General features: G+C 40.5%; 1 protein-coding gene across 1 annotated transcript; it reads right to left on the bottom strand.

Moving 5' to 3' along the window:
* Positions 1-84: 84 nt before the first annotated feature.
* On the bottom strand, positions 85-24,265 carry itm2bb (integral membrane protein 2Bb). Its single transcript, XM_036576284.1, has 6 exons — positions 24,065-24,265; positions 10,374-10,505; positions 6,389-6,613; positions 4,334-4,444; positions 2,653-2,803; positions 85-1,527 (listed from the first exon to the last, which is right to left on the bottom strand). Exons 1-6 carry the CDS (start codon positions 24,143-24,145, stop codon positions 1,439-1,441), a joined length of 789 nt encoding a protein of 262 aa, XP_036432177.1. The 5' UTR covers positions 24,146-24,265; the 3' UTR covers positions 85-1,438.

Raw genomic sequence — 24,265 nt, 5'->3', positions numbered from 1 at the left:
GGCACTTCTGCACTACATACGTTCCCATTGGAATAGAGTCAAAGGCAGCGGAACAGCAAAAAAGCCCTCACACAAACACGACACTGAAGAAAGTTTAAGACTTTATTTTGTTCCTTTCACAGGAATTTTATACACAAGTTTAGCATTATAGCTTCTCTGGACTATGTGGTACATTCCGAAGCACTTCTATAGTACTGTGCTCCGCGTGATACAAACATTTTCTTGCCGCTATTAATAAAGCTCTGTTATTGCATGAATTTTCAATTTGAAATTAGAAACTACTCAAGTGAAAACCTGAACATTTTTAAAAGGATATAATTATCCATGTAATTTTTTCCTAAATTTCGATTATACACTACCATTCAAAAGTCTGGAATCATCGATTTTATTAATATAAACTGTGTTAGCTTTGTTGGTTAAAGTTAGCTAGCAATTTAGCTGTGTTGATGTCCGCTAGTGTCACTTTATCTGTGACAATCGAGGTTTAAAACAGTTGACGTCCACTAAAATTGATGACCCCACCTTGAATTTCCAGATTTCCTCATATTTCAAAAGTAGTGATCGAATTTTGAGGATCATAATTTGCTAAGAAATGACCATAAACTTACAAAGTATATTATTTAACACTTATTAATTTTTTGCCGTTCTCAACAATTATTATTTAAAAAATTAACAAAAAAAAAAAACTTTTGGTGTCCAGTTTATAATACTTGAATCTAGATTGTGTATCTTGTTAATTAATAAAATAAAAATTACTTATATGCCAATTCCAGACTTTTGAACGGTACTGTATATCCTTTATCATTCCATTTCTTCAGGAAATCAGTCCAACTATTCAAATATAAACTTTTAAAAGCTAAACTCGACAGGAGTAAAAACAAAAAGCAAACTTTAGTTCACGTATAGCTTAGTGGTATAAAAATCACTGCAGAATTTCCTCTTCAACTCCTCGAAAAAATATAATCATTTCTATATCATCACCAGCCACTTTGTGCAGTTACTATTTTTACAGATTTTCTAAAGCGTTTCGTCTTATCTCACTCAGAAAATGTCAAGCAAATATCATCAAATATCAGTAGAAGAAGTGGTGCTTGGACCCCTACAAATCAGTTAAAAGAACTGTAAAGAATATCCTTAATGAGAAACACGCATACATATACACTCGCTCTTTCTTTTGCACTTTCCCCTTATCGTTTCAGAAACATTCTACCTCTGAAAGAGTATTAGACATGCTTAAAGCTTAGAGAAAATTAAAAACCTCGAACACACTTTCACATTGTAGCTACAAAGGTACAGGAGGAAGGCCTACAAAATAAACAGATGAAAAAAACTTCACCACAGTGTGGTGGTGGTTTTTTTAAAAAAAAAAAGCTGCTGCTGTGTGAGAGAAGCTCAGTCGCTTCCTCCGTCTCCTTCTCTCGTTTTCTTTCTTTTTTTCTCACGGCTCGCAGATCTCGGTCTCCACGACGAACTTGTTCTCGAAATGGCGGATCTTGTGGCAGTTCAGAGCCTCGCGCTTCTGCATGCCTGTAGAAGAGAAGAGCAGCTCTTTAGTGGTTCCTGAGGATAGTATGTGTGTCAGTATCAGTTAAGGCTGCGATACACGAAAATCACACCTGTGAATCAATGGATTTGACAAGATTAGCAAAAATAGTTGGCTTTTTGAACGTGTCGTAGGCCTTTCAAGATTACTGCTTTCAGACACATCATGGGTTATGAAAGGAGCTAAAGTTCTAACTTCTGAATGATGTTATAACATGTTTAAACTCCAGTAGTGAGTAATGTTTGTTTACTTTAGCTAATATGTATTCGACATCATGTTTCAGCGGGAATTCAGTCAGAAGAGCATTTGTGAGGTCAGGCAGTGATGTTGGACGAGAAGGCCTGGTAATAAACGACGTTCCAGTTCGTCCCAAAGGCGTTCTGTGGGGTTGAGGTCAGGGCTCTGAGAGGCCACTGGAGTTCCTCCACACCAAACTCATCAAACCATGTCTTTATGGAGCTGCTTTGTTCACAGGGGCTCAGTCATGCTGGAACAGGAAAGGCTCTTCCCAAAACTGCTGCCACAAAACTGGAAGTGCATAATTGTGTAAAATGTCTTTGTGCTGCAGCATCAACATCACCCTTCACTGGAACTGAGGGGCCCAAACCCTGAAAAACAGCCCAGCCCATCATCCCTCCTCCACCAAACTCTACTGTTGGCTCTGCATTCCGGTAGGTAACATTCTCCTGGCATCCACCAAAGCCAGATTCATCCATCAGATCAGATAGTGAAGCTGATTCATCACTCCAGAGAACACGTTTCCACTGATCCAGAGTCCAGCGGCGGCACTTTACACCACTTTGGCTAACGTCTGGCATTGTGCACAGGCTTTGTGCAGTTGCTCGGCCATGGAAACACATTTCAACCTCATTTCTCTAAGCTGGTTCTTGAAAAGCGCTACGTAAACACTACGTATTTTTATTATTAAACCTTGTGAGTCTTGGGTTATTTTAACATTCAACAATATTATAACATTCTCCAAAAAAACACACAAATCACATAAAATCAGATTTGCGTTCGCATTGAACCCATTCTGGTTTAATTACCATTAAATTCCTGGGTAAAGGTCCATGTGATAAAGGGCCTTACGTGTATGTGTGCATGCTTACCCAGTATGGTGTCTCGGCGGTGCAGTCTGTAGGTGTCTTTGCCTCTGCAAAGTTTGCTGATGAAGAAGCCCAGCTGGTCCATGTCATCCAATTTCTCAGTCACCATCATCTGCTCATGCACCAGGTATGTCTGTGGCAGGTAGGTACCAGCCTGGAAACACACACGTAGGTACATGTTTACATGAGAGCAAGCTTAAATCTCTCTCTCTCTCCAACATGTTCCATCAGGTATTTAACCAACACACACCACAGTTCAGAAGGTTTTTTTCAACAACTGTTGCTGAACGTCAGTGACGAAAATAGGAAAAAAATCTGTTGTGGGTCTGAGAGAGGGTCAAACAAGACAAACGTGATTAATCATGATTAGCTACACAAAATAATGTAATTTAGGCCTCGACACAGCGTCACGTAGCATCACACAGCACAGGGTTTCTCAACGATTGGGCCGGAAAGCATCCTCTGTTGGTCCTCTGGTCTATACTGAGTCAGTGGTCCATAGTGGGCTATTAATGGTACTTTGCAACAAATCAGTGAAAAAAATATTAATGCAAGTGATGCAACAAATTTTTAAATAAAAAAAGTTTTTGTTTTCCTGTGGACCTTGAGGTGGAAAAGGTTGAGAACCCCTGACATAACAGATACTAAACACTGCTGTACTACACAGAATACACTGCAGTATGAGTGCCTATACACTGTACTCGTGTAATTGTAATGAAATAAAACTTTCAATACAATTTATCAGGTTTGCCATTAGTTTACTTATTTACTTACTTCACAAAGTCACTGTTTTAGTGCTGAAAGATGCAAGATGGAAAACAAAAGACTAGGCTACTAACATTAGCTGAGGTGACATACAATCAGCACGTCGCTGTTGTCGGAAGAAAACCCTGTGTCTCCACAATGGTAACTTTGCAGGAAAAGGAAAAAACCTATTTTACTTTTAATGTAAGTCAATGGAACCAGACGTTTTTCCAAGTAATTCTGAACCATTTATTTTGGTCCATTCATCATGAAATTTACAAACAATGTAAAAGGCAAGAGGCTTTTTCAAATTATGTCAAAAACTGAAAAATGACAGAAATGGAGATCCAAGGTTTTCTTCCAACAGCAGCGATTTGTCTGTTTACAAAAGACTGACTGCCTTTCTCTGTAACTTTCAAGCAACATGGGATCTACTGTGGCTTTCTATGTACGTTTTGGGGATTTGGAGACCTCTCTGGTGGAAATGTGTAATTGCATGCAACATGCAAATGAAAATTGTAACCCTGGCTGTTCTTCGGACCCCTTCCATGAGCCTTGCCTTGCCTGATGACTGCGGATGTATTGAAAGAGAATTCAAAGGAGAACTCAGTCAAAACTTGGTGAAGGACGCGTCCTCTGAGGATGTGAGGAACTTATCTATTATGGTCATCATATCTTCATCAGTATAATGCTGATTTTGCACCCCAGACCTTAACATCGAGCCGGAACTTCGTGAGTAACATGTAAAGTCCAGAGAAATCTGACCCAACACCTCTGACTTTTAAATTATATTTCAGGCTTTTTATTTCAGGCTTTTTATTTCAGTGACGACTCACAGCAGCGACACTTTCAGCGTGTTTTTGTTTCTTGACTATGACTATTAACAGGCGCATAACAGAAGCGCTAACAGTAAAGCTAAAGTAGTCGACTGATCAGTCACCTTAATGTTGATGAGCAGATCCACCAGGTCTCGGGGGGGCATGACCACAGACGTGTTGAGAGTGATCACGTAGCACTTGTCCAGGCTCAGGTCCAGATATGCTGTCAGCCCCTGAGAACCAACACAAATTCAGTGAGAATAATACAACACAGATACACACACCATGTCTGACACTAACCTGGGCTCTGGCTGTGGTCAGCGACTGATTTTAATAGCAATTCAGACTTTCCACCAGTCAGCCAGAAGAGCCCCCACAGTTACAACATGAAAAATCGGAGTTACATGTCTTTTTTTTACTCTGCGGTAAAGATGAATCAGTTCTCGGTGGCTGCAGAAGCCACTTTATACCAAAATCAAAAAAGTGAACGTTTTAAAAGTGGATCTTCAGAAAAGGTCAGAAAATAATCTGTCCAGTGAAGACTCCTTTACTGAATACGTAAGAAAAGTGGGTGTGCATACCAAGCACTGCTTATGCAGTCCCATTTTTATGCCAATTCGTAAAGATGCATCTCTTAAGAAGCTAACGGCTTGTGAGATGGTGAAGAACTGAAAGACTGCTTAGCACAAAGAAGTGACAACTTTTCCTACCCTGTTAGAAATAAAGGTTCTGTTCAGGTACACTTTTCATTCATCAAGGTACAAACAGTGTAAATGTTCCCTCAAAGCTCCAACAGTGGTTTTAAGGTCTGATTGTGAACCTTAAATAAGTGTTTCCAGGTGAAAAGTTCGCATTTGTACCTTTTCATAACCGAATGTTTTAAACAGAACAGTAAAATAAAAGCCTGGAGACGAGACGGGGTGTGTGGAGTCAGTACAGCTTAGAACATATCATTTCAGTGGATTATGGTTCAGTTATGTTCTCTGACTAAAGGTACTGAGATAGACCCTTGAGGGTCCCACCCCAGTGACAAGAGGGGTCCTGACCCAGAGGCAGTTTAGTACCTTTATTTCTAACTAGCTGTCATGTATTCTAGGTAATAAACAAAACAGACCAACTAACAATCCAGAGTAGCAGGAAACTTCTATGGAAAGAACCTGGAGGTGCGACAAACAGTGTCGCCTGGAACTGGGGTCTCGCATACTGCGTCAAATTTCCACTGCAAAGTCTGCTTCGCCCAGCTGGCGAGTGCACTCTTCTGGTGGTGAGTTAGCATCTGTATAAATGTTTTCCCACAGTACTGCATAGTTTCGTAAAAGAGGTGCACGTGTGGGTTTTTCATCTTGTAATATTTCAGTTATGGAGTATTATCGAATATTTGTTGCAGCCCTAGATGACACCACTCAGGCATCAAATAAAGTGATAAGGGGGGACAAAATGCAAACAGCAAAAAACAAGTTCTTGAATCTCCACTGTGTTACTGTAAATGTGTGGGGGTGGAGAATGCGGGTGTGATGTTTCATTCAGAAAATTAATAAACGAGAATCGATGAAACTCATTAAAACTATCACTCCTCAAGTTAAAAAAATTAGCATGAATAATGTTGAAAAGTTGTCATTAATAAAAGTTGAGCCTGCATTTCCTGAGGGCTAAGCTGACAAAGCCTGTTTTGACTGGACAGTTTCTTTCAGTTTCCCATTAGACAGTATTGTAAACGTTTACCAGACAAATCGCACTGTTTAATTCACTTTTATGGATTTAAAACTGTTCTTTCAAAACAATCTGAAGCTTCCAGAAAATGACACACACTGCAGTTCACTTTACTGGTCAATAACACAAAAGCAAGGCAACAGTAACGCTGCTGTTTTATGAAATAAACCCTGTAAAATCCCAGGCTTATTATTCAGTAACTACAGGGACTTCAATGTAAACTGGCTGAGCTATTCTTAGATTACAGAAGTGTGTAATAAAACGTTGGGCCTGCTGGTGGGCCCTGGCCATTTTAGGGGTTAAAGTTTATGACGTATTTTATGTTGAATTAGGTATATGTAGTTCTCAAATCACTTTTAACACAGTGATTATCTCAAGTCAAAGATCGTTTACTCTTCATTTATCATCCATATTTGATTACATCACTGTATCGTCCAGCTGTAACGTGTGACGTGCTCGTTTCTCACCTTGTTGAAGTCGTGGACGATGTCGGCCGGGTCGCTGTCGCCGAATTCAGGCACGGGGACGTGGATAAGCGTCATCTCGTCATCCTCCATCACGCGCACCGTCTCCTGAATGCTGCGAAGACTGACGGCAGGCTCCTCCGGCATCCCATCGTCCTCCTCGTTGTAGTCTGCAACCCTGTAGTCGTCCTCGCGGTACCTCACCCCGCACACGAACACCTGCCCCTCCTACACACACACAGACTGGGGTTTAATCTCTGACCGCACAACGTTCACCTGAAACTGTCCAGGAAATGATTCAGTGTTTCAGGAAACCTCAGACTTCACCACGATTCGATTCAATCAGCGCTTATTTTCAAAGTAGTTATGTAATGTTTTTTTTTTTCTCCTGGGATGAAATATTTTTTTTTCTTCAGTAACGTTGATGGAATATATTTCAGAGGTGATTTTCAGAGTTGGGTTTTCGTTTTCACAGGTGAGCAAGCAAGACTGTAGTTTTACTGTGACCGTTGTGACCTCATTGCTCACTAGCAGCTCAATGACTGCGTTTACATGCAAAGATCTTTGCCAATCTGATTACAATCCGATTATAGATCAAGACTGAGGTGTTTATTCTCACTCTACTCAACAATCTGATGGAAAATCTCTGTTTACATGAACACTGCAAGTAATTAGATCCAAAATTATACGCATAGAGAACCACTTAGTGTAGACGTTACCATGACAACCAGCATCAAGCGAGTCCAGTCAGAGTGAGATGAGCAGCAGTGAGCAGCGCTTGTGTTTTTAATGCCTTTAAAATGATGCCAGACTCAGAAAAACGTCCTTCACACGTCCTTATTAAAGAAGGCCGAGAGGAAGACGTCGTGTTCTGAGACACATAAGCTGGACGTCCGTCCCGCCGCCGTCTTTTAAAGATCAGAGCATAAACTTCGTCTCCTCTGCAGACCAGTTTCTGCTCCGCCATGTTGAACGGTATAAACTTTCACTATGATGCAACGAACATGATCAGAACGGACTTAAACTTTCCGATAGGGAATGTAATCGGATACAGGTGTTTACACGGATATTATTCTTCTATTTTACGGATTATTTACAGGATTACCCACCTCGATCAGTCGGATGGACACTGTATTCTGAATGGCCTCAATCAGACTAGACTATTCCGACTGAGGTGTTTACATGGACATATTCTATTCCGATTGAGCTATTAGTCGGATTATTAACGAATTATCAGGCTTCATGTAAGCATGGGTAATGCAGAGTCACATTTCAGAGAGCAAGCAGTGTCCTAGTTCATCTGATAATAGATTTACAGGCTTTGATTATATTAACGAAAACAACGTTGTTGGTTTACATTTCACCAGCAGATGGTCACTAAGGGTCCTGCAGAAAGAGGTCAAACTGGACCTACACCTGTTACCACAGTAACAGCCCCCAATCACAGTAAAATCTCTACACTCTTAAAAAAGATGGTTCTTCAAGGGCTCTTTGTAAAAAAATGGTTCTATATGGAACCATGAACACTCAAAGAACCCTCTGCATGATTAAAGGGTTCTTTGCATCATGAAGGTTCTTCAGACTGATCGAGAATGTGCTATAGATGGTTCTATATAGCACAAAAAAGGGTTCTTCCACTGTTATGATGTCAAGTTTGTAACAAGAGAAGAACTCTTTTGGGTGCTACACAGAACTACTCATCTTGAATGAAGCAATATTATTTGTCAATACAGTGAGACACTTTAACCTTCCCCACATAGTTACCTGAATAAGAGGACTGTATTACTGTGCTGCCTATATAGACATTAAAAACAATACAGCCAGCTTTTATTGGATTTTTATGCTTTTACACCTGAGAATTTATTTTGGCCACCTTTGAGTCCAAAATCAAAACAGTCCAATATTAAAACCACCTTCACACAGAGGCATTCTCAGTCCTCACACAAGCATATGATCACATTATCACATAACAGGCACATTCTGATATTTTTGGGCTTCAGAGTGTTTGAGAAAGCCCAAAAACAGCCCAACGTTCAACAGTGAGAAAACTCCTGTTGATAGACTTCAGTGGGAGTGACCAGCACACCTGTGTTGGATGTTCAGGTAAAGCCTGTTTATGAGGCATTTCTAACATCCATAATGCAGCCTAACAGCAGCCTCTTCCTTCGTACGTCAGTACATAAAGAGAAAGTGCGCTGAACAATACATTTATAGTAAGCTGTACGTTTTTAGAAAATTAACAAATCTTCAATTAATATTTTAAATAAAAACAAATGATGAGCCCAACACTTATGCTGCATTTACATGTTGACTTAAAACCGGATATTCCACTGTTTCCAATGGAGCCTTGAAGGAAAATTTTGCCACCACCAACAACAAAGGGAGTTCACTTTGCCCAACTTCTGCTGTCGACCACAGCTGTGAAATAAACCAGATGTTGGTTGATTGGGGGATATAGGAAGCCAAATGCCTCATGTTGAATTCCAGACAAATCCAGTGTTATATATACATAAAAAAGAGAGTGCAGAGCGTCCTCTGAACAATCTACACTGATAAAGCTCTCCTCTGATTATCATGCATATTTGCTGGTAACACTGTCACCATGCCAACACTGGGGTGGCTTCATGCCACACTCAGAGTCAGTCTAATGCCTCTATGATGGCATGATAAGTTAACACTCTGTTACCTCATGTTGACATGTTTCCTGTTTCAATGGTGAAGCTTTAGCATGAAAAACCACTGTAATGTTTTCCTCGTAATCTATTTTAACCAGAACTGCTAAATAAAAGCAACAAACCATTCAGAACAGCTACAACAGAGAAGTTTTACTTCTCACCTTGACTTTGGGCCTCATTCAGCAACCATTAGAAGAAATTTCTTCTTGAAAACCACTTGCGCGTTTTTTACGAAGATTCTTTAAGAACATTCACCAGTGTTTTCTTATTTGGGATTTGTTCTTAGGTAAGAACAGAATTTGCACACACTCAAGAGCACAAAGGTGTGAACAGTTCTGCGGTTTAAGAACACGTCATGAATCTGATGTAGACGTTTTCTAAGGGACTTTTCTCAAGAACACAGTTAAGAACAAACGCTGAAGCCCATTGTTCTCAGTAATGTACCGTAAGCTTGTAAACATCAGCAATGTTGGCTTATAAAAGCGCCACGTTTAACGATCAAGTCTGAAAACACCTGGTAGACCACTACAATCTTTCAAAATGCAATGCTAGATAAAAATAACACATTATAAACTAAGACAAAGAGATTTTTTTGCTGCTGTCGGAACAAAACCTCATATCTCCAAAATGCTGACTTTACAGGAGAAGGAAAAAACATACTTTACTTTCAATGAAAGTCAAAGGAACCAGACGTCTTTACAAGTCATTTTGGGCCGTTTGTTTTAGTCTATTCGTCATGAAATTTACACACAACGTAAAGGGCAACTGGCTTTTTCAAAATATTTCAAAAAATTAAAAACGTCAGAAAATGGAGTGACAAGGTTTTGCTCCGACATCAGCCATACATAGTACCGGAAAGGTTCTCTGGTGAGTAACAACAGCAGAAACCTTTTTTTAGTTTGGTTTTTGTTTAAGGGTTATTTAAAGAACCATATACAAAAGGTTTTCTATCACAGAAACAAACTATTTAGCCATGCAACAAACCTTTTAAACATTCAAAGGGTGCTTTGAGTTGTGGCTCTAAACCATCACCTATACTAAAGAACCCCTTTTTTACAGGCACATACACTGAGGCACTACTCAAACTTCGAACTCAGGGAGATCCAGCAGCAACTCTGACTGTCAGCTGGTTCTTCCAGTGTGGCTCTGAGTGATTAAACACATTAAGGTGGAACTCAAGAGCGTCAAATAAAGTTATTGCATCAGCTCAGGCAGGTCGAGACAACGAGACGCTCCGCCTCCAACAGAGACTGCTGCAAACTCTACTTCCTCACTTTGTCTTTATGTTGCCATAGCAGCAGTAGTGATCTCACCTTCAGCACGTAGTACCTGTACAGGTAAGCTCCTCCCACGACCACACCTGAGAGCATGAGGGCCAGTCCCAGGCAGAAGCACCAGCACCAAGCCCTTGACTGGCGGACCACAAACTCTGGCGCCTCGGGGTCCTACAGACACAAAGAACACGAAGAACAGGGAGTTACGCTGAGCTGCATTAGTACTGCTGATACTGTGTAGCAACTCAACAGCTATGAAAGCTTTAGAAGAACCATGGCAGAGAACCTTTGGGAACCGAAATGAAGTAGTGCTGGCAGGTACAGAGGATGTTAGATAGATAGATAGATAGATAGATAGACAAATAGACAGACAGACAGACAGATAGACAGACAGATAGAAAAACAGAAAAACAGACAGAAAGATAGACAGAGAAATAGTCAGACAGACAGAAAGAAGGAAAGAAAGAAAGAAAGAAAAGAAAGAAACTGATGGACAGAAAGTTAGACAGACAAATAGATTGAAAGAGACAGATACAGAAAGATAGAAGAAGACAGACAGAAAGACAGACAGACAGACACAGAAAGACAGAAGAAGACAGACAGAAAGACAGACAGACAGACAAATTAATAAGACAGAGACAGATACATAAAAAGACAGAAAAAAGACAGAGACAGATAGACAGGATGAATGAAACGATAGAAAGACACAGACAGGCAGAAAGACAGATAGACAGAAAGACAGAAAAAAGACAGACAGACAGACAGTAGAAAGACAGTCAGACAGACATACAGACAGACAGAAAGACAAAAAAACAGACAGAAAGACAGACAGACAGATAGATAGATAGATAGATAGATAGATAGATAGATAGATAGATAGAAAGACAGAAAAAAGACAGACAGACAAGACAGGTAGAAAGACAGTCAGTCAGACAGACAGACAGACAGACAGATAGACAGAAAAAAGACAGACAGACAGGCAGACAGATAGACAGAAAGACAAAAAGGACAGACAGACAGGTAGAAAGACAGTCAGACAGACACAGACAGACAGATATATAGAAAAACAGGAAAAAAAAGACACAGACAGACAGACAGGTAGATAGACATGCAGACAGACAGGCAGACAGATTACGTCATTAATCCCAGAGGGAAAGTCGTCTATTACAGAGCGCAAAGTTCATTAAAGACCAAAACAACAGCAAAAGTATTGCTGAGCGCATAAACAGAAGTACAGATATAATAAAATACACTAAAATAACAACCATTAAATATAATGTTCAGTACAAAAACACGCAGTAAAATCACATTATTGTCCACACATAATATCTTATAATATTTTCCAAATGTGTCGATATTTGAGTGAGCGTTAATAAAGTTTAACCCCTTAAACGGCCGAAGTCCACCAGCCCGACGTCTTATTACACACTTCAATAACCTAAGAATAGCCAGTTTGCCCTGTAGTTACTGAATAAAAAGGCTTAGTAAGTAATCAGCCAGAGATTTTAGGGGGTTAATGACCCCAGAGGTCTTCAATACTGCTTCTCTCAGCTCCCAGAAAAATCTCTCAATAGTCATTTTTTGTTTGGACTGTTTTGTTCTGCTTTCTTCTTTTATAAAACTGAACCTTAGAAAGTATTGGAAACGTTAACCACACAGAAAACACAGTTCCAGAATGGGAACCTACCGTTTACTCAGTTTCACGTATTCTGAGCTGACGTTTCAAAACTTCTTTTTTTGAGTGTCAAAGTGAAAATATGTTATTATCGACATGGAACTAACATATGGAACTATATGGAATTCTTCTGCACATTTTAGGGCACAATTTCTGTCTATTGGCTGAGTTTAACATTGGAAATGAATAAAACATAAAATATAAGCTGTGCTATGGCTTTTGCACCAGCCATTTTATGTTTTAACACTTTTTTCCCCCTAAATATGTGAAACCCAGCAAATAAACATTAACTGTGCATTGAAATGTGTAGCTATAGAGGATGTGATAACTTATTTTCACTTAGAATATCACTAAAAATGTCATTTGACCATATATTTTACCATATACGCACAGTGCTTTTGGAACCAAACTATGTATCTCCATGTTTGACCATGTTCAGTTTTTGACACGATCTGAAAATGCCTGTTGCCCTTTATGTTGTGTGTAAATTTCGTGATGAATGGATCAAAAGAAACGGCCCAAAATGACTTGGAAGAAATTCTGGTTCCATTGACTGTATAGTAAAGTATAGTGTGTTTTTTCCTTCTCCTGTAAAGTTACCATTTTGGGGATACAAGGTTTTGCTCTGACAGCATCAGTTATATAAATTATTACTGCTGGTTGATGCTATTTGTGTTCCACTTATGCAAACTGTCTCAACCACATGCAAACACAGAATATAAAAAGACAGGGCAGAAACGAAACCTTTGTGGACACACAGGCAGATTCAAGCTTCTAAAAAGGAAACAAAAAGTGCTCAGCAAAAAACAAAACATTATCTGTGTGTGTCAGATCTGCCCTGAACAGATCTGTCCTCCCTGATGAGTATGCAGAACAGCATCTCTACACAGGAAAGATGACATGTCTGAATAGAGCCTGGCCTCCAAACCAACACAGTCAACCCCCTCTCGCTCTGCAGAAGCCTTCATGCTAGCAGACTAAGGCCCAGTCCCATTTCTTATTTTTACCCCTACCCCTTGTTTTCGCGTGTCACCCTAACCCCTTGGAACTGAGTTACAGGGTAGTGGTTGAAATCTTCCCTCTGAAATGGGACCCTCAGATAAAAAGAACATCACTTCATTAACAGCTACCAGCGCTGCTCTGTAGGCGACCCTGCCAGTCTGCAGTGACAGCAGAGGAGGGTAAAGTTCAGCTCCTCACTGCTGGGCTTTAGTTACATTTAGGGCATCATATGCCTTCAAAGAGGGGGGCAATTATTTATTATCACCCACCCCTAATTCTTCAGTGATATGAAGCTGAAGTCAGATATTCACCAGCTTCTTGTTCGAATTTCCCGTTCCACCTTAAATGGTGCAGCAGTTCTGTCCGTCATGTAGTCCTAACACTTCGCCCCACCCCTCTATCTCAACAAGAATCAGCACATTCTTCCTCCAGGCATGAACGCACAAAACGGAGGGGTGGGGCTAAGTGGTAGGGGCGAGGGGTGAAAAGGGATTGGGCACAAAAAACAGCAGCACAAATGAAGGCTTCGTTCGCGATGACACGCACATGACACCTGGGCGAACTCCGCGGACGAAAGCGTACACGACAAAGCCTCTGATTGGTCGGTAAAAACGAGGCGTGCCATGAAACAAAGATGGACGACTTTGAGGAGCTTCGTTTTGCGAGAAGTATGCTGAGCGCTTTGGCAGAGACGCAGATATTTCACTGCGAAACACGCATTTGTTAAATAAACAATGAAACCTTCTAAACCTCCGAGATGTTTGATATTTGGTAGTATTAACTCGTACTAAGCACCAAACATACAAGTTATCCTATATTTAGGTTCACAAGAGGTTGAGGCTGAAGTTCGCTCCCTATTCGCCAGCTTCATGTTCGAATTTTCCCATTCCACCTTAAATGGTGGCAGCATTCTGGACTCGCACATCGCCATGGCTAGAACTGTGAGAGAATCGTTTTCCACTAATCAATGTCACAGCATCACCTGCATAAGTTGAGCATCCGCGACACAAACAACACCGCAGAACGTATGCAAGCCTGTAAGCTCGCGAAGGCGCTTTTGGCGTTGCGCAACGCTCACGAGCTTTGTTTCACAGCGTATGCTGAGGCCTTTAGGTGTAACAGGAAATGTCTTGTGTAAATTGTGTCAATTTGGCCAAAACTACGACTTTAATGGAATTTTCTAGACTAGATGTGCAGCCGAGTTACTCTGTGCACAGCACTTCGGCGCAGGGTTCATGTTGTGGTACAGAGTTTATCTGTGGTTTCTGTAACAGCGCTTACAGGCAAGAAGAGGAAACCAAATCAGCTCAGTCAGTCAGCACGAAGATATTCTGAGCACAGACCTCTCACCCGAGCTGAAGCGTGAGAGCGAGGCTGGGTGAACGTCCATTCGACACTTTCACTTCCAATACGTTCAGTCCTTTAACACACTAAGCTAACGCTGCTCCGACATTCGTATAGATTTTAATCAGTGTGATGAACATTAGTCCATATTGTGTATGTTTTAATCACAGTGTGATGAACATTAATCCATACTGTGTATGTTTTAATCACAGTGTGATGAACATTAATCCATACTGTGTATGTTTTAATCACAGTGTGATGAACATTAATCCATATTGTGTATGTTTTAATCACAGTGTGAACATTAATCCATATCGTGTATGTTTTAATCAGTGTGATGAACATTAATCCATATTGTGTATGTTTTAATCACAGTGTGATGAACGTTAGTCCATATTGTGTATGTTCTAATCACAGTGTGATGAACATTAGTCCATATTGTGTATGTTCTAATCACAGTGTGATGAACATTAATCCATATTGTGTATGTTCTAATCACAGTGTGATGAACATTAGTCCATATTGTGTATGTTCTAATCACAGTGTGATGAACATTAATCCATATTGTGTATGTTCTAATCACAGTGTGATGAACATTAATCCATATTGTGTATGTTCTAATCACAGTGTGATGAACATTAGTCCATATTGTGTATGTTCTAATCACAGTGTGATGAACATTAGTCCATATTGTGTTCTAATCACAGTGTGATGAACATTAATCCATATTGTGTATGTTTTAATCACAGTGTGATGAACATTAGTCCATATTGTGTTCTAATCAGTGTGATGAACATTAGTCCATATTGTGTTCTAATCAGTGTGATGAACATTAGTCCATATTGTGTTCTAATCACAGTGTGATGAACATTAGTCCATATTGTGTTCTAATCACAGTGTGATGAACATTAGTCCATATTGTGTTCTAATCACAGTGTGATGAACATTAGTCCATATTGTGTATGTTCTAATCACAGTGTGATGAGTATTAATCCATATTGTTTAATTGCAGTGTGATGCGACAGCAGTACATCTGCATTTATAGTTTCATTTTCACGGAGAACATTTTATCAAACTTTTAATCATCCTTCCCTGATATCAACACATTTCAAAAAGCTGGCACTTATTACCCTCCTGAACATGCTCTGTGCAACCAACCTGCAGTACAAAACAAGAAGTTTGATGTTTTAAAGGGGAAACTGTTTTAGCACATCTATTTTTAGTCAGTTGGCTATACGCTGTAAAAAATGGCTCACAGATCAACCTAAAAATTATACTTCATGTGGTAACAAGTAAATTAACTAGTTTTATTCGACCTAAATAAATACTTTGAATGAACGATTCTTTCAGTCAGTGTAGTTTGAGTTAAATAAAACTACTTCAGTTGCTTGTTACTACATGAAGTTGATCTGATGAGCCATTTTACAGTGTAACCTGTGCTGCCCGCATGGTTTTAACTATGAAAATCATTCAAATGAAATAAGCCTGCAAATCCACTGTGAATGCACACAATAGCCTGTGCATGAAACATTTTCACTTGCAACTCCAAAACACTTAATCTAGTAATGTGGGCCATCTGCATGCTTTATGATCTGTATGTGCGCAATGTATGATTTGAAGATTGCAAATTTGCACAAAACCTGTCTAACCAAAAGAAACCACAGCTGATAACATGGTACAGAGCAGCATGCACGCAAGCCTTAGCGCTTAAGAAAGGATTAAAGGGGAATTCAATTGTGCCGTTCCAAAATTTCTGTATGATTTGATCACTAAGATGTAAACAGAGTCATTCAGAGTGATTTGTTGTGAAACGCTCTGTTCTAGAGAAACTTAGATTCAGAACTGTTCACAGTGGTGGTGACAGGAACCAGACGTCCACCTCTAAAAGCTCCCTCACAGAAAGTTACTCCATGATATGGTTATGAAAACACTGCCTGATGCTTGGGACATTGTTTTGAGAAAAGGTTTTGGCCTTAAACGTATATTTTTTTAAATCAATTAATGGTGGAGGGATACATGCAAGACGTTGTGAAGCAAAATAGCCTCAAAAGAAATTTTATTTTTTCAGATTTACTATTTTATCATCAGCAACATTATATAAAAAACTCAGCAGGCACTTCTAGGGTCATTGGTAGTTTTTGGATAGTAAATAAAATGGCTATATTTAAGCTGAAAACATTGTGGTTCCCATCGCCACCACTGTAAAGAAACCCAAGTTTCTCTAGACAGCAAACCAATCTGAATGACTTTGTTTACATCTCACGTACAGAACTACGCAAAAACAGAATCAGTGGATTTCAGTTTGAGGAGGTAAATGGGTAAACAGAAAGCATGTGTCATACCCACATACTGCAACGAGCAGCACATCTAACTGATATGTAGAAAGGTTAACGTGAGATTCTTGCAGGGTCAACTTATTAGCAATACAACTGTAAGTACTCATATTATGCTAGGATCGGGCAAGATGACAATATATATCGTTATTGTGATAAATTATGTCAGGTTGCATATCGTCAGTACTTGTAGACACTGACCAACTGCATGTTTCACTGTAAAGAGAGCAAAATTAGTCCCAATTAACTGAATTTAGTGCTAAATACGGAAATAAAATCATTGTGTTCAGTTTTTCATCATATTTTTTCAAATGTAGCACTACTGGTTCTTTGTTCTCAGCTCCACCTGATCAGATGACTAATAAAAATAAAAATAACATACTAGGTTTCGTTTAGCCTAGCAGCCTGCTAGCTAACATTACTGTGAAAGAAGACACATGGCTAAAAAGCCTGAAGTAACTGGCAGCTAGGCTAACCATGATTGCTAACGTATTAGCTCAGAGCTAACATATTAGATTGTAGCAAGTGTGTTAGCTTGGGGCTAACGTATTAGCTCAGATCTAACATACTAGATCGTAGCAAGTGCGTTAGCTTGGGGCTAACGTATTAGCTCAGAGCTAACATACTAGATCGTAGAAAGTGCGTTAGCTTAGAGCTAACGTATTAGCTCAGAGCTAACATGTTAGATTGTAGCAAGTGTGTTAACTTGGGGCTAACGTATTAGCTCAGAGCTAACATACTAGATTGTAGCTAGTGCGTTAGCTTGGGGCTAACGTATTAGCTCAGAGCTAACATATTACATTGTAGTAAGTGCGTTAGCTTGGGGCTAACGTATTAGCTCAGTGCTAACATATTAGATTGTAGCAAGTGCGTTAGCTTAGGGCTAACGTATTAGCTCAGTGCTAAAATATTAGATTGTAGCAAGTGTGTTAACTTGGGGCTAACAAATTAGCTCAGAGCTAACATATTAGATTGCAGCAAGTGTGTTAGTTTATGGCTAACGTATTAGCTTAGCTAACATACTACATTGTAGCTAGTGTGTTAGTTTATGGCTAACGTATTAGCTTAGCTAACATACTACATTGTAGCTAGTGCGTTAGTTTGGGGCTAACGTATTAGCTCAGAGCTAACATACTAGATTGTAGCTAGTGCGTTAGCTTGGGGCTAACGCATTAGCTCAGCGCTAACATTAGATTGTAGCTAGCATGTTAGTTTGTAGCTAACGTATTAGCTCAGCGCTATCTTAGATAGGTGCCCTATAAAAGACTATTGATTAGTTTAAACTAACCAGGCTAAACGTCTTTATTCTGTTGTAATATTGTAATTTTATAATGTTGCTCCAATAAACCAAAAATGGAAAAATATATTAACATATGTTTCCTTATTTTTGTTGTATGGAAAAATGCACTGAAGCAAGACAGCACTGTATCACATCGAACCGAATTATGAATTTTGTGAACTGTTACACTCCTGCAGTTTATGCAGTCGCTGCACATATAATTCATATAGAGCCAAACAGTTGCTCAACGTTCTAGAAGTGCTGACCATGTCCATTAATACCCAGAATAAGAGTCCCGTCATGTGATTTATCACAATTACATACATATATCATCATATTACACTCATAGTACAGAATCGCTTCATTGCACGGTCCTTACGTAGTGCATTTATGACAACGTCCTGTACAGGTTCAGAGGCTTCATTAAGATGTTTTACATGAAAGTGTGTGACGTTTCCATGGGAGCGACTGACAGGTACATGCAGTGCTGTTCTGACTAATCACCCAAATACCAGACACACTTATTAAAAACACACAACCTGTCCGAGCAAGTTTAGTTTTGCTTCACACACGCAGAGCTGTGTTCTTAATCATCAGTTACCCAACAGTCAGAAGCGCAGCAGACAATGATGAAATTAGCCCTTCGTGAGGCTTTTGTGCCCCTAACTTACCTTTAGATATCATTAGAGCAGCTGTTGATCTTCAGTGAAGGACAGAAAAGCAGCATATTTACCAAAAATCTGAATGTTAGCTCTGCGCTAATAAGTTAGCCCCAATCTAACACACTGGCTACAACGGTAGCCCAGAGCTAACACACGCGACACAACACAACAATACAGTACTTTTTCAATTCATTGAGTGTGTTTACATGCACTCAATAATCCGATCATAATCAGATTTCTGCAGTTATCCAGTTATTCAAATGGTCATGTAAACACCATACTCTGATCTAGAAATCTGATTAAGAAATCTGAAAAAGAGGCTGGATTTTAGCTCAGTAATCAGATTTCTCAGTGCATGTGAACTCTTACTCTGATTTCTTTCGGTTTTCTTCGCGAGACGCAGCAAAACACTGTTGGAGCGGCGCTGAAACCAAACACGAAATAAAGGATTTAAATATTCTTCATCTTCTAGATGATGTAAGTTCATATTTTCAGGTTCTGTTCATATTTTCATGTTTTAAAAAAAGCCACAGCATGAAGTTTTGAGTTCTACGTTACGTTTACGTCACGTCTTCTTCTGAGAGTTTATTGGCTGGTTTTAAAGCAGAAATCTGATTACTGTCTGACTCACGTAGACCCAGAGTTTCCCCATTATCTGATCACTCAAGTGCATGTAAATGTGTTGATCAGATTACTGACAAATCTGATTTTCTGCAGTTATCGGATTATTAAGTGCATGTAAACACACTCATTGTATTGTTATACTCCTTACTACTACTTGTTCCTTCTTAAATAATATTTTTGCAAATCCTGAAGCATCACTGTCCTTCTAGCAGGTCAAGTCTTCAGAAGAGCTAAATATCAGTGTATGATCCTATACAGCGTATTGATGTGTGATGTGAAAACGTCTTCCAGTATTGCAACATTATATTTTTACCATACTGTCCACTCTTGTCCACAGCAGCCGCAAACTAACCACATACAGACCACAAACTAACCGCAGTACGAACACAGCGTTCACTGCAGCGTCTGCCTGAGTGGGGTCAGCTGATTAACGGTCATTTACACCAATGTCAATGCACCAGGACTGGACGGGCCGCACTAATCTCTCCCTCTGACCTGCATTAATGGTCTCTGTTCCTCCAAACAGCTTCCTGTTTATGTGATCATCTGTTTTCTCATGCAGCTGGTGAGCCCGTGATGTGCTGCTCTTCCTCTTTCAGAAGCCTTCGCTTTCATTATAAAGTGATTAGCCTTTAATCCCTGACACTAAACATGCGTCAGACAGCATCAGCACTCAGGACGTCCATCTCTCCCTCGACCTAGGAGGACCAAGCAAAGCGCCCATCTCTCCCTCATCCAGTGAGGACAGAGTAAAGAAAGAAGGTGGAGGGTACTGAAAGAGAGAGAGAGAGATAAAGAGAGAAGGGGAAGGAAGAGGGAGAGAGGGAGACAGAGAGAGGGTGGGAAGAAAAGGGGTTAGAGAAAAAGGGAGAGAAAGAGAGACCATGAGGGGCAGAGGAAGAGAGAGAGTGAATGAGAAAGAACGAGATTGAGAGAGAGAAAGAGTGAAAGAAAGGGGCTGAGAGAGAGTGAGAAAGAGAGAGAGAAAGAGAGCGAAAGAGACAGAAAGGGGCTGAAAGAGAAAGAGAGAGAGAAAGAAACAGAGAGAGAAAGGAGAGAAAAGGGAGAGAGAGAAAGAGCGATAAAGAGAAGGTGGTGAGAAAAGGGGGTAGAGAAAAAAGAGAGCAAGAGAGTGAGAGGGAAAGAAAAAGGGTAGAAAAAAGGAAGAGTGAAGGAAAGGGGCTGAGAGAGCGAGAAAGAGAGAAAGAAAGAAGGTGGGAAAAAGGGGTAGAAAAAGAGTGAAAGAGACAGAAAGGGTCTGAGAGAGAGAGAGAGAGAGAGAGAGAAAAGTAGAGAAAAGAGTGAAAGAGAGAGAGAGAGAGAGAGTGAACGAGTGAGAGAGAGAGACAGAGAGAGAGAGAGAGTGAACGAGAGAGAGAAAGAGAGAGAGAGACTGAGAAAATCACTGATTAAAGGACATCTATATTACATATGTACATATGTAACATAGATGTCCTTTTTCTTTTGAAAACGTCCAATGTTTTATTATTCCATATACTTATTAATTGATGATTAACATTTTCTCCTTTTTATCATCATATATTAATCTTGATTTATATTTTGATTTATTTATAATTTTATTTATTTATTTATTTATATATTTTTTTGGTAATTTTGATATATAGACCATTTTTGTTATGCTTTGACAATACAAATGTATATTTGTCATGTCAATAAAGCAAACTTGAACTTGAACTTGAGAGAGAGAGAGAGAGAAAGAACAAGAGATAGAGAGAGTGAACGAGTGAGAGAGAGAGAGAGAGAGAGAGAGAGAGAGAGAGAGAGAGAGAGAGAGGGTGGGGGTAGAGAAAAAGGAGAGAGAATGGAGAGAAGAGTAGAGAAAAAGAGAGTGAAAGAGAGAGAAAGAGAGAGAGAGAGAAAGAGAGTGAATGAGAGAGAAAGAGAGAGAGAGAGAAAGAGAGTGAATGAGAGAGAGAGAGAACGAGAGAGAGAGAGAGAGAGAAGAGACGTTCACTCAGCGCTGCTTCCTGTCAGCGGAATTTGCTAAACATTAACTCAAAGAAAAGACAGAAGCCTCTATCAGAGCTCAGTCGTCTCTCCTGAGCTGCTTGTGGGCGTAAACGACGTTAAACGAGCAGCTCCGGCTTTAATCAGTGATTTTCTCAGTGTGTCTCCATAGCTCAGTGAGTGAGATGTAAACAGAGACGTTCAGAGTGGTTTGGTGTGAAATGGTTCAGATGTCTTTACAGAGGTGGTGATAGGAACCAGGGGTCGCCATGACTACAACACAAATATAGACCTTTTAATTACCATCCAAACCCATCAGTGAACCTTCTGAGCTGCGTCATTATTGGCATAATATACGCACACTGACCGCCTCACAACAACTGAGCTCTGTATCACTGCGCCATGGCACAAAAAACCCTTGTGAAGTTAATGGATTAATCTTAACGCTGCTCACATGGACCATCGAGTACATTGATGAAGTAAGAACCCGTTATTTGTTTAAACTGAGGGTCTGGCGACTTACTTTCTTATCTAGAACTAGGCTGGTCAGCTACCTAACAGGCTAAAATATAGCAAACATCCTAAACAACTCCATCATTAATATCACAGGCTTGAGTTAAAGCACTTACGGTACGATTAACTGAAATACGGCAGCATAAAAGTCTAAATAATGTCACTTGAATGTCTTACACACCTCAAACGTTCGTGTTTCAGTCAGAAGTCGCGTCAAACCCAGGCTGAATCCCAAACGGCTCTGTACTCCCTACATAGTGTTCTAGCTACGAAAGCTTCGAAATTCAAGCCTCTACAGCCAAACAGACCATTATTATCGAGTGTGGATGTGTCTGAATCCCAAATGACTGTTTCTTAGTTGTATTTTGCTCTGTTGGGCTGCAGTATCCAGTATTTAAACTCCAACCTAGTGCACTATGTAGGGAGCAGGGAGCCGTTTGAGATTCAGCCCCAGCGTGAGAAGAGAGGCGCCGCTGGATTGGTGCTAAATAAGACTGAACTCACGTCATTAGACTGGCAGCCTCCTTAATCGGGTTATCACCCCCTGATAAACTGATTTCGGCTCTCGGAATATCCTAATTATTATTTTTCTGAGGACATTTTCTCAGGACATTCACCAGTTTTATGTTCGACTTTTCCTGTTCCACCTTAAATGGCGCAGCAGTGACGTTCAAACAAGAAGCTGAGAAAAAAGAAGCTAAATTCAGCCTCGTAGTTTTAATGCTGGTAGTATTTTTGATACGGAGTTTTAGTCTATCAAAATATCCTACCTAGAGGTTTTATTTACAGGTATACCTGTAAATATGGGCTACAGTAGAACATTTTGATAAGGTAGCACAGCTGGTCAGAGCACCACCACAGCCCGCCTTAGTTTTGTGTAGCTCAGTGACATCAAATTGATGCGCAGTAGCTTTAGCTCGCATGTAGCAATATTAGTATTATAGCTCTTTAACGACCTTGTAATTCGGAGGATCCAGTGGTATTCGGGAGAAGAATGTACACAGAACAAAACGTATCGGGTTCTGAACAGTTTTACTGAACACAGGGGGCGATAGAGGCGAACCCTCTTCATTCTGACCATAAAGAAATGGAGCTCAGAAGTTCCTAATATGGGCATAACGAGGACTACAGAATGACGCACGACTACAGTGGTCTATACCACACTCTAAAGGAACTACGTTTCTTGGCGGAGTACTTGTTGATGTCGATTATTATTAATAATAACTTAAATTATTTTCTGAAACAGTGTATTTAATCATATTTCATGTTGGCCAACGTCACAGTAACCCACAGGCTCTCATGGCTTATTGCTTTATTAATCTGAGATGAGGCCTGTTTTCCCTGCATGTACTCCAAATTTTCTCAAAACTATGGTAAAACAGCGTGTCAGGCATCAGGAAGCCATTTCATGTAATAACTTACTGTAAGGGAGCTTTCAGAGGAGGACGTCTGGTTCCTATCACCATCAAACCACTCTGAATAACCATTTAATTATGTGGCTACTTGAATTTCCCTTTAATCTCAAGCCTAAGGTCACCATGCCCAATACCGAGCGTGGGTCCCCAGCACTGGGCTGTGGAGCAGTGGAGCTGGGTTCTCCAGTACCTCCAGAATTGATCATCCAACATGAGTACCTGACCTCACTAACGCTCTTGAGGCTGCCATCAAATCCTCACAGCAATGTTCCAACACCTAGAAAGCCTTCCCGGAAGAGTCTAAAGCTGTTACTGCAGAAATGCTGGAACAAACCCTCTATTAATGTCCCTCATTTCTGAAGAAAAACAAAGCGAAACAGCAGCTCGCCTGTTTTTCCGGAAAAGGGAACCCATAACAAACAAGCCGTCAGCCATTTCTGATCTCTGGTTTCTAGGAAAGGCCTGTCGGACACTCCGCCGAGGTCTCAAGCAGAACCAAAATCCGTCCCGGGATTGGTTTCACGGTCAAAGTAAAGCCTCAAGATCAGCTTTAGTTTTTGGATCGTGTTCAAGCAGCGCTTCGAATTCGATCGTTCCGTTCCACCTTAAGTGGTGCAGCAGCGGCGCTCGGCGCTCCGGCGTCTGTTCGGGCTGCAGCCTGAGCTGCAGCGCCGTTTAAGGTGGAACGGGAAGATCGAACAAGACGCGGAAAGAAAGACCAAATATCGGACGCTGTGTGTTCGACATGTGGTGAAAGCTGTCTGTCGCGCACTGCAGCTCTCTTTACACCGAGAATACGGAGACATTCCGCCTCTTAATCGCTCCACAGCCTCTTTAATCCCCCCGGCAGCTCTTCGTGGAGTCGGTCTCTTAGTTACTTCAGCCGCTTTTGTTATGGTGAAAAACAGACACTACCTTGCCGTCCGGAATGAGCGTCTCGCTGTCCTTTTTCACGTCCTTCTGGGCCAGGGCCGTGTTGAACGTCACTTTGACCATGATGAAGCTGTCTAGGGAACGATTTCCAGAAGAAAAAGGGGGTAGAGGGCGAACGGTGGTTCGGAGCTGTGATGTCCTCACCCGAGCAGCAGTGTTTTGGCTGTGACGCAGATACAGATG

This window comes from Colossoma macropomum, unplaced genomic scaffold (assembly GCF_904425465.1).
Source record: "Colossoma macropomum unplaced genomic scaffold, Colossoma_macropomum, whole genome shotgun sequence".
Lineage (NCBI taxonomy): Eukaryota > Metazoa > Chordata > Actinopteri > Characiformes > Serrasalmidae > Colossoma > Colossoma macropomum.
Note: the sequence above shows the minus strand (reverse complement) of the source record. Positions and strands in the feature narration are given on the sequence as shown.

Bases quoted from the DNA above. Each gene is read 5' to 3' on its own strand.
- itm2bb (XM_036576284.1), bottom strand. From the start codon at position 24,145: ATGGTCAAAGTGACGTTCAACACGGCCCTGGCCCAGAAGGACGTGAAA. The intron at 6,614-10,373 runs GTGAGATCACTA...GTGTGTGTGTAG, and splicing joins ACAGGTACTACGTGCTGAAG to GAGGGGCAGGTGTTCGTGTG. The intron at 1,528-2,652 runs GTAAGCATGCAC...TCTCTTCTACAG, and splicing joins CCGCCGAGACACCATACTGG to GCATGCAGAAGCGCGAGGCT.